The sequence below is a fragment of the Leptodactylus fuscus genome, chromosome 7 (genome assembly GCF_031893055.1).
Source record: "Leptodactylus fuscus isolate aLepFus1 chromosome 7, aLepFus1.hap2, whole genome shotgun sequence".
Lineage (NCBI taxonomy): Eukaryota > Metazoa > Chordata > Amphibia > Anura > Leptodactylidae > Leptodactylus > Leptodactylus fuscus.
This window is the reverse complement of record NC_134271.1, coordinates 19,383,869-19,397,220: the sequence shown is the minus strand read 5'-3', so window position 1 is coordinate 19,397,220 and position 13,352 is coordinate 19,383,869. Positions and strand designations below refer to the sequence as shown.

The following is a 13,352-nucleotide window of genomic DNA, read 5'->3' as shown; positions in this document are numbered from 1 at the left end:
AGAAGTGATTGCTCGAAAACGGTGCGGTCTAGAAAAAAAATTCCAATTATACCAGAATCAATGGAAAATATAAATATACACTGAAGGATGCAAATAGAGTTGGGGGAAGTGGTGAAAGGCCCCCTTTAAATTCCCAAATAGTAACCTTGGAATTATTCCTGGTCCGCATATGGAAGTCTCGAGACACAGCTTCCAATGTCACCATTACCTTTTGCATGAAACAGGAGTAATGAGGTGGGGGACAATGGTGGAGGGAGGGGCTATTTTCTACACATGAAACTAATTTATGGTATAAAAGTTTGTCAAGACTATGCCCTCCTCATGAGGAGCAAAATAAATGTCACTGCTGGAGATGCAAAAACATTTCCGAAGACTCAAAAATTCTAAGTTGCCCCATCCTAGGTCACCTAAACCGCTCTGGTTTTACTACAGCTATTCGTTTCCACCAGTGTGAGGAGTTTTTGCTCCACATATAACAGATATATAAAAGTGCTGCCACAACAAAAATATAGTAAAAGAAGAAAAGACATCTCTCAAAAAACTCCTCACCTCGGCAAACAAAACAGCACTCGTTCTCCGGGAGAATTCGATCGTCTTCTGTGCAGTTCAATGGCGGACACGGCTCTGTTACCTTCTGTAAAGCTCCATTCTGTAAGCAAATAATGATATTATCTGTATTAAAAGAGCCGCGTGTGGCACATTGTGACGAGACGGAAAGGTCACACAGTCTTTAATCGACAGCTCTGCCATTCATTGCGAGAGAGGACTCCTGACTGCCGGAGGAAAGAATCAAGGCTTTACAGGTCATGTATTGGATAGCGGGGATCTTATTGTTACCCCGGGGGCTTATTTAACTTGCAGAGGTGTACAGCATGAGGGAACGGATGCATTGCAAAAGCCTAGGCCCGAAATAGACTGCTCATGACCCCACCAGAGAACTAGCTGCATCCAATACCAAGCACAACCCAAGTGTGGCGCTGTATTTTTTGGAAAAAAAAAAAAATCCCTATTTTTCCAAGGGTATATTCACACAGAGGATCTTGAGATAGCCTCCTGTCCGAATTCAGTGATGAGGACAAGGCATACTCTATGCAGGGAGGGGAAGGAGATACGTTGTGACATTATCTATGGTCAGTAGCGATGTAATGATGGCTCAATAGTGATCTCTATGGAAGTGTTATCTTCTATTGTAATTCGGTCTGTGTAAAGTAAATGAGCTGACTGCTTCAAAGAAAACCTCTACAGAACCAAATCAATAAAACTGCAGGATATAGTACTTTTTATTTTTATATTTTATCTATAGCGTAAAAAAAAATAAATTGAATAAAAGAAACTTGGTTAAAAAAATAAGTAATTTCTGGTAACACATTCCCTTTAATGCTTGGCTCTCAATGGAGCTAGCGGCTTAGTAACACAGCATGATGCACTATTTTGTTGAGTTAAATTTTTGGCTCCCCAATGAGGTCAATGAGGTCCCCAAGTATTTTTGGTGTCCTAATAGAACATGATTATACAAATACAAGAGAGTATGTGAATAAAGCCTTATCGTCACTGACACAATGTAGCAAACTATCATCAGAGAATAGAGATCTTTGCTGCTGTGTATATAGTGGGGGGGGGGAGGTGAAAAGCAGTTTGGTGGACTGCCCCATTGGTATCCACCACTTATCCATAAAGCCTTATTAATTACCATCCCCCGTAAAGTCTAAGAAAAAAAAATCCCCCAATAATCTACAGGTCTCTCATTTTAACCTTTCCGTGTAAATTTTCCAAAAGAGCAAACATTGCAATGAGATTTATGCAAATTGTGACAAGCCATTTATAACATTGTCTCCATGTGAGCAGCGGTGACATCGAATCAACCAAAAACCAAACACATTTCACGATTCTAAGCGAAGGTTAATTACAATGCACTTCAAGACGTTAACCAAGGAGCGGCCGGAAGGGAAGGACGGCCCGCCGGAGGAAACGGCACATTAATATATAACAAGGCCAGCTCTGAATTGCCTCCATTATTCGTTATTTAGAAAACCTATTTCCTGTAAATTATTAGGCCGACAGATATTTACTTGACAGGTCTGCAGAAAATTGTGTCAAATCTATAACCAGGTAATTCATGCAAAAATAAGAGCCCATGATGGAGAAAAAACACTCTCTAAGTCAGTGGTCTCCGATCTGTGGCTCTCCTGCACTTTCTAGACTAGAATTTCTTGTTGTTGTTTTTTAATGTACATTGTGAACCCCACATGGCGTTCACAATGTACATTGTTTCCCCATCAGTATGTCTTTGGAGTATGAGATGGAAATCCATGCAAACAAGGGCAGAACATACAAACTCCTTGCAGATGGTTTTTTGTCCTTGGCAGGATTTGAACTGAGGACTCCAGCGCTGCAAAGCTGCAGTGCTAACCACTGAGCCACCGTGTGGCCCCTTAGACTAGAATTTCTTGTCAGGGCATGCTGAGACTTGTAGTTTTCTGACAGCTGGAGACCACCGATTCTGATGTTCACCATCAGGCATTGAGTGGAGAGGGGCCACATTCGTCTGATTTCATTTTAAGGACCTGTCCCTGGGTGTTACTAATTTTAGGGGGTGGTCTGGGGGCTAAATAAATTAATTGAGGTCTGGCCTGGGATCTGAATAAGTTAAAAGGTCTGAGGTCTGAATGAGTGTAGGGATCTGGTCTGGGGTCTGAATTTCTGGTCTGAGTTCTGAATGGATTTAGGTGTCTGATCTGGGGTATGATTCAGTTTAGATGTTTGGTCAGAGGTCCTATTGATTTTAGAGGTCTGTGCTCTAAATAAATGTATGAGTCTGAAATGGGGTCTGATTGAGTTTAGAGGGTCTGGCCCTGCTTCTGAATGAGTCTAGGTGCCTGGTTTGGGATCTGATTAATTGTAGGAGTTGGTATGGATTTATTTTAGGGGGGTTGTTTTTAGGGGTTGATGTTAGGTCTAAATTATCTTGAAGACTAGTCTGGCATGTGAATGAGTTTAAAAGTCTGATCTGGGGTCTAAATGAATTGAGGAGTCTGAATACATTTATGGGTCTGACCTATGGTCCAAGTGTGTTATTGGGTGTAGGGTCTCATTTTCCTATGAACATATAATAAATCTTAATATAAACCGGTCTACAAAGTTTAAGAAACATTGACAATGAGAAAATTGTTGTTCAGTTTGGAATTTCACCTGTTGATCCCGGTAAGTGAATATTTGATAAAACTACCTCAGTTATATACGCCATGACCTTTAAGCAAGCACTAACAGCCCCATTCCAGATCCCGTACTGTTGCCAACAAGACAGGTGTGGGGGAGATCTACCTAATATTAGTGCTGGTGACTTCCAAGGGAAATCCCAATTTGTAAAGGTTGACATATGCTGTTACTATCCCCATAAATAAGATTATGCAGAGTCCCTTTAATTATGTTCTAGTAACATAGTTTTCAGATCTTGCTGGAATCAGATTGGACCAAAAAAAATAAATAAATGAGAAACCGTTCACTTACTTTACATTCTCTGCAGGTTGTAGTCAGGATCTTCTGACCTTCTGCCAAAACTTTTCCACCATAACTGCATTTGGCTGCAGGGCAGAGAAGATACAACAAGACGTGAGACATTACAATTTCTAACTATTTGGCTCATGGGTTTCTGCAATACACACATATCCTTGTAACATGGCATTTCTATACTCCCGTACCCAACTACAAAACGTTGTTCTCCATCACTAGACTACGCAAAATAAACTTTGCATAATGCTAAACTGTTTCTAAAGAAGGAATGAAGCCAAGAAGCTTTACAGAAGAGACTGGTCGCTGATAGTGAGGACTCCAAGCAAATGATAAAAGAAGACGATGCATCCATGTTTTTAGAGGTCCCCGATGTGTGGCTGTACAAGGAAATCTACAACTCCCTGCGATCATCTGGTTGTCAAGGCAAAGAGGCAGCTGTAATTCTGCAAGAGCTGGAAAGCCAGAGGTGGAGGGGAAAAAAAGTTCCCAAAAAGCATTGCCAAAGCATCAGTAACTTCTTCCTAAGCAGAACAAGCTAGGAATATTGAGAGAGATGCAGTTTTACATAAATGTCCCAGGAAGCATTGCAGAAGCCTTATCCCTGCTATAAGAGAACTGAGGGTGAAGGACATTTGACTAAAGTGAGCCTTCACTATAAAGCGTTAATTTCAGGACTTATATATTGATGCCTATCCTTAAGACAGGTCATTAATATCTGATCGGTGGGGATCCAACACCTGGGACCACAACAGATCAGTTAGTTGAAGAGGTTTCAGCACTCAATAGAGCATTTCAACCTTTTCACTGGATACCAAGGACAGTGCCATATATAGTGGTTGTGCCCGATATTACAACTCAGTTCCATTCACCGATCTGAGCTGATCAGTGGGGGTCCCAGGTGTCAGACCACCACCAACCCCACACTGATGACCTATCCTATGGACAGACCATCAATATGTAAGTCCCAAAAAAACATTTTCAACCCTGTATAGCCTTTATTTATACAGCTCTACAGAATGAGGATATGGTAGGCTTACTGGACACCAGACATGTCTGAACCAAGCATGCATGTTAATGCGAGCCTCAGAAGGAATAGCTGTCGACAGTTATTTAATATGTATGACCAGCCAGCACATGATCAGTCTATACATGCTTAGTTACCTATGGAGACATAAATCTGCATAGAACCTGTATGAATAACAACTATAGGCTATAGTGAGGTACCTGTAACCTCATATAGAAACCAATGGGAATTGCCATAATGCAATAAAGTCAGCAGTCCATCAGAGTGACCTATTAGGATAACCTTCCCTCCCATATGGACCATACAAAAAGGGGCTGACCAGGGAGGATCCCTTTAAAATGGTACATTCTCTGTAAAGAAAACTCCTGTGGCCATTCAATATTTAAAAAGGAACTTTTGCCACCTCAACTAACTCTTTGCATCCTTCAATGGCCACGGCTCCACTGATTCTAGCACATTTTAAATTTTTACTCTAGCCCCCACCATTTCGGAGCAATCATTTCTGTTATTTTCAGTATAATTATGCTCTCTTATGTCAGGTGGGTGGTCTCAGACTCTCTTCTCCAGCCCAGGACCACCCACCAGACAGCAGAGAACCTACCTAAAAGTACTGATTGCTTGGCAACTGTAGGGGCTAGAGAAAAAAATTCAGCTGTGCCGAAAACAGTAAACCTATTCAAGGATGCAAAGAGTTGGAGTTGGTGGAAGTGGTGAAGGGTCCCCTTTAAGAGAATACATGGGCCTGCTTCTTCCATCACCTTTCACTTCCTCACCTATGTTACAACAAGTATTGCCACCATCTGATCACTTCCTAAGGGTGTACTATTTTTTCTCCCCAACTATGTTTTCATACCCTGATAGCCCCTGGTAAGACATATTCTTCAGTCCATCTCATTGTATAATTGGAAACCTTCTTACACTGACGGCACGGTAGGATTATCAGGTGTCTGTGGCGCTCAGGAGCCTGTCATGTGTAATATCCATCTCTCACAGACTGTCTATCAGCAGGTTTGTCAGGATATGTGCCAAGCTTATTATGCCAATTATATCATAAGCACAGGTCTAGGGGTTCTCTGTCCGATATACAATCCCATTAAGATGACAACTGCTTCTCCTGGATTAGTATAAAACATGGTCCACACCGGCATTAGATAGTCCAGTCAAACATTTATAGTGTATCTATAGAGATCCCATTCACCTATTCTGGCTGGCCACACCCCCTAAAGAAGTCAAAGGATTGGTCCATCGCCATTAAAATCTACGAGAGACGGTGGGGGGGGATTTCATCTGATAGTAATTGTTGTAAGTTATCCACAACTGTTTCTACTTTAAGGAAAAAATAAGGTCATAATGGTATCCAAAAGTTGTCTTAATATATCATATTACTATACGATGTAATATAACATATTATATACCATGATACTATACTATATTGCAATATATAATATACCATATTATGATGGAGTATAATAGTATAGCAAGAGAAAATACTATGTTATGCTGAAATAGAATAATGGAACATAACATAAAATGTAATATACCATAACACTAAACATTACTGTAATATACTATAACATAACACTAAACTATGCTGCAATATAATATACCATAATACTCTATTATGATGGAGCATATTAGTATGGCATGCCATAATACTATGTTTAGCTGTATTAAAATAAAAACATAATATAATATACCGTACTACAATACTAAACTATTCTGCAATATAATATACCATAACACTATACTATACTATATATAATATCAGTGGTGTAACTACCACCATAGCAGCGGAGGTAGCTGCCACAGGGCCCAGGACATTAGGGGCCCGGCGACATCCGCTACCGCTGCTATCATTATACTCGGGGGGTCTTTTCGGACCCCCGAGTATAATGATCGGTGGACCGCGAGAGGTAAGAAACATAAAAAACACTGTTACTTACCTCTCCATGATCCAGCCAGGCCTCCTTCCTGACGTCCTTTCTGATGTCTCTGACGTCACATGAACCCGGCCTGCGTCCCGGGTCATGTGACATTCGACGTCATTGAACAAGGACAGCAGCGCAGAAGGAAGCGGAGAAGACCGCGTAGGAGCTGGGGGACAGGTAAGTAACAGTAGTTTTTTATGTTTTTATTCCCCCGGGTCTCTTATACTCTGAGGTCTGAAAAGACCCCAGAGTATAATAATTGTTTATGGGTGTCCACAGTGGGAGATAGTACTGTGTGCAGGGGCAACTATGGGGGATAATACTGTGTGCAGGGGCCACTATAGGGGATAATACTGTGTGCAGGGGCCACTACGGGGTATAATACTGTGTGCAGGGGCCACTAAGGGACATAATACTGTATGGAGGGGCCACTATGGGGCATAATACTGTGTGCAGGGGCAACTATGGGGGATAATACTGTGTGCAGGGACCACTATGGGGGGATAATACTGTTTGCAGGGGTCACTAAGGGACATAATACTGTATGGAGGGGCCATTATTGAGGATAATACTGTGTGCAGGGGCCACTAAGGGAGATAATACTGTGTGCAGGGGCCCACTATGGGGGATAATACTGTGTGCAGGGGCCACTATGGGGGGATAATACTGTTTGCAGGGGCCACTAAGGGACATAATACTGTGTGCAGGGGCCACTATGGGGGGATAATACTGTGTGCAGGGGCCACTATGGGACATAATACTGTATGGAGGGGCCACTATTGGGGATAATACGGTGTGCAGGGGCCACTATGGGGGATAATATTGTGTTAAGGGGCCACAATAGAACGTGCAGAAATGTGTAGGAGCGGGTCAGTCGAGGTCTTCGGCGTCGCTGTCGGTTGGGGGGGGGGGCATGTCAAAAGCTCGCCACGGGGTCCCCGCCATTCCTAGTTACGCCACTGATAATAGTACAACATGCCAAAGTACTACGCTAAAATAAAATATAACATAAAAATTTTTTATATACCATTACACTAAACTATGCTGCAATATAATATACTAGAACAAGTCATAACACTATGTTATAACATAATAAAAAAAATCTAATACACCATAACATAAAACTATGTTGAAATATAATATACTAGTACACTAAACTATACTGCAGTATATTAATATGCCATAATACTATACTATGCTGCAATATACCGTAATAGTATAATATGCCATAATACTATAGCACGATGTAATAAAATCATACAACATACCATAATACTATATTATGCTGCAATATAACAGTATAACATACCATAATACCACACTATACTGCAATATAATATACCATAATATAATACTATTAATATCATATGCCATAGTACTACACTAACTTACAATACACCGTAAGCGTAACCCATGGTGTGATATAATAAACCATGACAAACCATAGAAAACCTACGTTGCCATACAATATATCAAACTATTATGCCCTGCTGCATTACAGTAGACTATGTACCATACTTTAATAATATACCGTGCGGAAATAGAATACAATGTACCATAATACAATGCAGTCCTGCAATAATAATGCACCCTATTATTATCCTAAGCTGCAATACAAAAGAACAATATACCATTATACTATACTGTGCTGGTATATAATACAATAACCTAATACTTTCATATAATAATATCATTAAATATTCATGCATCGCTGCCTCTGTATGTGGGTCATATACTGTATGGATACATTAAAATGTATGAATCACGCCATTCAATACTCTTAAAGGGATATCCACGTCACAAAACCCCTTTTAGATTAGGGGTCCATTATCTAGCAACATGTGAAGGGAAAGAAACCTGACAACAGGTAGTCACCTAAAAAGTAGAATTGACACCTGTCACTATAAAGGTAGCAGCTTGTCTGTAAACACATGGGCTTCAGGAGCATGGAGGGTATCTACTCTCCAAAATAGGTGACATTCAGCCTAGGCGAAAGGTGCGATTAGTTTCCCCTTTAAATATACCTAAATCACCAGAGCGGCTTGTTGGCACCCCCTCTGGCAACCAGCTCATGCTCTAGTAGCCCTCTACTACTAGAATAATGCATATATACATATATATCTCGTATTATGGACATCCCCTTTAAGGTTAGTGTGTTCCCGATTCGCTCAGCAGACAATAATCCGCCAATTTCAGCAGATATTTTTTAAAACAACTTACTTAACAAATTCTCGGCGCTTTAATTTTCACAGACCATAAAAAAACTATTATTATATATTGAGGTCTGCGATACATTTATACAATTACCGGATCATTTTATTTGCTAGTTCATTCATGCGGGAATGTCACGGGGAATTTAATGTTGCTGAGCTGGCAGATATTCACCGGAGGAAAAAAAAAATTATATAGGTAAAAAAAAAAAAAAAAACTCAGGAACCGAGTGGAAATATTAACATATTACACAAAAAATAGCACACTAAAATCTATAAAAATATACAAGAAGCACAACAAAAATTTCAAATAACATGAAAAATAGAATATAAAAAAATATACCGGTATTATAAAAATAATACAAAAAATTGACAGAAAAAAAATTGAAAAAATACAACACAAAATATAATAAAAAAGGATATATATATATATATATATATATATATATAGATCACACAAGAAACGGAACATAAAAAAAGAAGAAAAAAATTGAAAAAAATCCAACACGAAATATAATAAAAAAGGAAATATATTAAAAAAATATCACACAAGAAACGGAACATAAAAAAAGAAGAAAAAAAAAATCCAACTTGAAATATAGGAACGATACCTCACAATAAATATACCAGAATATTACCAGAGAAATACAACAAAAATATCAGAAAATAAATATAAATATATATCACATAAGATATATAAGAAAAATATCACAATATAACAGGAGAAAAATATCACACAAGAAATATACCAAATATATCACACAAGAAATAGCCCATTATAAACCAATGTGTCGTGCCATGATTATACATGAATTTTTACCTCAGCAAAGCGTCTAAAATGATAAAATACCTAGCTGTATTCTATCAAAATGGCCGCCGTTTTACCTCAGTGAATAGTTTGTCAGCCAGTACTCCTATGCTCCTGAAACAAGTGGGTAAAATGGCTGCCCTTGAAGCCCTCGCCCCTTACATGGATTCTAACGCTGCTCTTCTATCCCTCTTTCCTATGCTTCTGAATGACGAGTGACAACCAAAATAGCCGCTCTTATACCCAAATTCATAGGGGAAGATATAGTAAGACAGTGTTAAAGCAAAGCTGTATTAGTTGCCCATAGAAACCAATCAAAGAACAGCTTTCATTTTGTATTCTGCTCCTGAAAGATGAAAGCATCATTGTGATTGGTTGCTGTGAGCAACTAAGAAAACCTTGATTAAAAACCTAGACTATTTTAGTCTGCCCCCTAGTGTGTCACCTTGTATTACTGTTCTCTTGAAGGACAGGTGATTAAACAATATGGCTGCCTGTATGCCCTAATATACACTCACCGGCCACTTTATTAGGTACACCATGCTAGTAACGGGTTGGACCCCCTTTTGCCTTCAGAACTGCCTCAATTCTTCATGGCATAGATACAACAAGGTGCTGGAAGCATTCCTCAGAGATTTTGGTCCATATTGACATGATGGCATCACACAGTTGCCGCAGATTTGTCGGCTGCACATCCATGATGCGAATCTCCCGTTCCACCACATCCCAAAGATGCTCTATTGGATTGAGATCTGGTGACTGTGGAGGCCATTGGAGTACAGTGAACTCATTGTCATGTTCAAGAAACCAGTCTGAGATGATTCCAGCTTTATGACATGGCATTGCATTATCCTGCTGAAAGTAGCCATCAGATGTTGGGTACATTGTGGTCATAAAGGGATGGACATGGTCAGCAACAATACTCAGGTAGGCTTTGGCGTTGCAACGATGCTCAATTGGTACCAAGGGGCCCAAAGAGTGCCAAGAAAATATTCCCCACACCATGACACCACCACCACCAGCCTGAACCGTTGATACAAGGCAGGATGGATCCATGCTTTCATGTTGTTGGCGCCAAATTCTGACCCTACCATCCGAATGTCGCAGCAGAAATCGAGACTCATCAGACCAGGCAACGTTTTTCCAATCTTCAATTGTCCAATTTCGATGAGCTTGTGCAAATTGTAGCCTCAGTTTCCTGTTCTTAGCTGAAAGGAGTGGCATCCGGTGTGGTCTTCTGCTGCTGTAGCCCATCTGTAGCCTCAAAGTTCGACGTACTGTGCGTTCAGAGATGCTCTTCTGGCTACCTTGGTTGTAACGGGTGGCTATTTGAGTCACTGTTGCCTTTCTATCAGCTCGAACCAGTCTGGCCATTCTCCTCTGACCTCTGGCATCAACAACGCATTTCCGCCCACAGAACTGCCGCTCACTGGATGTTTTTTCTTTTTCGGACCATTCTCTGTAAACCCTAGAGATGGTTGTGCGTGAAAATCCCAGTAGATCAGCAGTTTCTGAAATACTCAGACTAGCCCTTCTGGCACCAACAACCATGCCACGTTCAAAGGCACTCAAATCACCTTTCTTCCCCATACTGATGCTCGGTTTGAACTGCAGGAGATTGTCTTGACCATGTCTACATGCCTAAATGCACTGAGTTGCCGCCATGTGATTGGCTGATTAGAAATTAAGTGTTAACAAGCAGTTGGACAGGTGTACCTAATAAAGTGGCCGGTGAGTGTATATAGTTACTCATCCAGTACTCCTATATGGTTGTCCTATGCTCCTGAATGACGGATGGCAACCAAAATTGCCGACATTAAACCCTAATATTAGCTTATTTTCCACTTTAGATATTGAATGCTCCTCAATGATGGCTGAAAACCAAAATGGCTGCTTATATCTAAATTCATAGTTTGTCCCCTTGTATTACTGTTCTCCTGAATGACTGGAAATAAACCAATATGGCCGCCATTAGACCCTCCATACGGGTTTTTCTCCCAGCTTTAGTTTTGAAAACCAATATGGCCACCAGTATACCCCAATATATCAACTACTGAATTATCGTTGATCAATAAATTAGGCCGCCATTATAATTAACTTATTGCTCCAATGCTTCTGAATGACAGGTGACAATATGGTCGCCATCAAACCTCTAGACAAAGATTGCCACAAAGCTTTACAGAACTCCTAAATAATACTTGACAACCAATATGGCGGGCATTACTACCTTCTACATGGGTTGTCACTAGATTTCCAAAGCTCATAAAAGGTGGGTAAAAAAAAACAATGACCAATGTCTTTATACCCCCCCCCCCCCCCTTCCAACATGGATGGTCACCCAATTGTTCTATGTTCCTGAACGATGACTGGCAACCAATATGGCCACTAAAACACCATCTTACATGGATTGTGACCCAACTTTTCTAAACCTCTGAAAGTTTCAATTGTCTAATTAGATAAAGATAGGACAGTGGAAAATGTATCTCACAGGGAATATTGAAAGACGTTCATAGGAACCTAAGGGGAGGAAGGATGACTGAACTTCCGCAGTACAATGAGGCATCATCAGCCCGACTGCAGAGTCCACAATATCTAATCCTCTGCATTACATAAGGAAGGATGGCTGACTAAAGAATCTGCAACATGTAATCATGTTTCTGACGCCCTTAGGGAAGGATCACAGACTACACAATGTCCAACATACAATGCAGCCTGTGAAGCATAGAAATCCAGATGATGGATGATCAAACAAGCAGAATGTTATCTCCAATAAGGACTCCGAGGAAGGAAGATTGAAAGTGGCATGTAAAACATGTCCTGCTTGTAATGTGCCCAGCCACACAAATAGGCCCAACCACTGAAAGAAAAGACATTTGTACATATTGATGTTCCCTTTATCTTCATAGAATATTTAGGGATCCATTTTGTCTTCCACTTAAAAGGAGAACTAAAGTCACTGATACAAACATAAAAACCGCTGTAAGCATTCCTGAGCCATAAACACAGCCCATGAAGGCTATAATTATTATCACACTGCCCCGTGTACAAGAATATAACTACTATAATATTGTCTTCTATGTACAAAAATATAAATACTATAATACTGCCCCATGTACAATACAACTTCTATAATACTGCTCCTACGGTATGTACAAGAATATACCTACTATAATACTGCCTCCTATGTACAAAAATATAACTACTATAATACTACTCCTATGTACAAGAATATAACTACTATAATACTGCTCCTATGTACAAGAATATAACTACTATAATACTGCTCCTATGTACAAGAATATAAATACTATAATACTACCCCCTATGTACAAGAATATAACTACTATAATACTGCCGCTATGTACAAGAATATGACTACTATAATACTGCCTATGTACAAGAATATAACTACTATAATACTGCTCCTATGTACAAGAATATAACTACTATAATACTGCTCCTATGTACAAGAATATAACTACTATAATACTACACTGTTGGGAAGGTAGCTTGGTAGCAGCAGTGGTGCAGACCCAACCAGACACAAATCTTGGAGCAAACCAGTTTATTTAAAAAAATAAATAAATAAAAAGTAAACAAAAACAAAAAAAAAAATCAGCAAAATATATAAACCTTTACATCAAACACAAAAAAAGTTGAGCAAAATAAAATACAGCCTTAACTTCAGGTAAAACGATGCGAAACAAAATCCTGCTCGTCTGAGCTCTAAACTAAACAGTAATAATAAGCTAACTATACATGTGGCTTACTAGCAGCCTCACAAACAAACCAATAAGCACGATACAGTCTCACCGGACTCAACGAGTAACAGGACAGACCCAGACGCCTCCTCTCAGTCACTGGATCTGCCC

General features: G+C 39.9%; 1 protein-coding gene across 2 annotated transcripts in view; it reads right to left on the bottom strand.

Moving 5' to 3' along the window:
• NELL1 (neural EGFL like 1) overlaps positions 1-13,352 on the bottom strand; it is a 455,411-nt gene that overhangs the window by 292,465 nt on the left and 149,594 nt on the right. For both annotated transcript variants that reach the window (XM_075281293.1, XM_075281294.1), the window contains exons 10-11: positions 3,508-3,581; positions 550-649 (exon numbers count right to left, since the gene is read on the bottom strand). In XM_075281293.1, the coding sequence (XP_075137394.1) occupies positions 550-649; positions 3,508-3,581 (174 nt within the window). The remainder of the gene's footprint in view (positions 1-549; positions 650-3,507; positions 3,582-13,352) is intronic.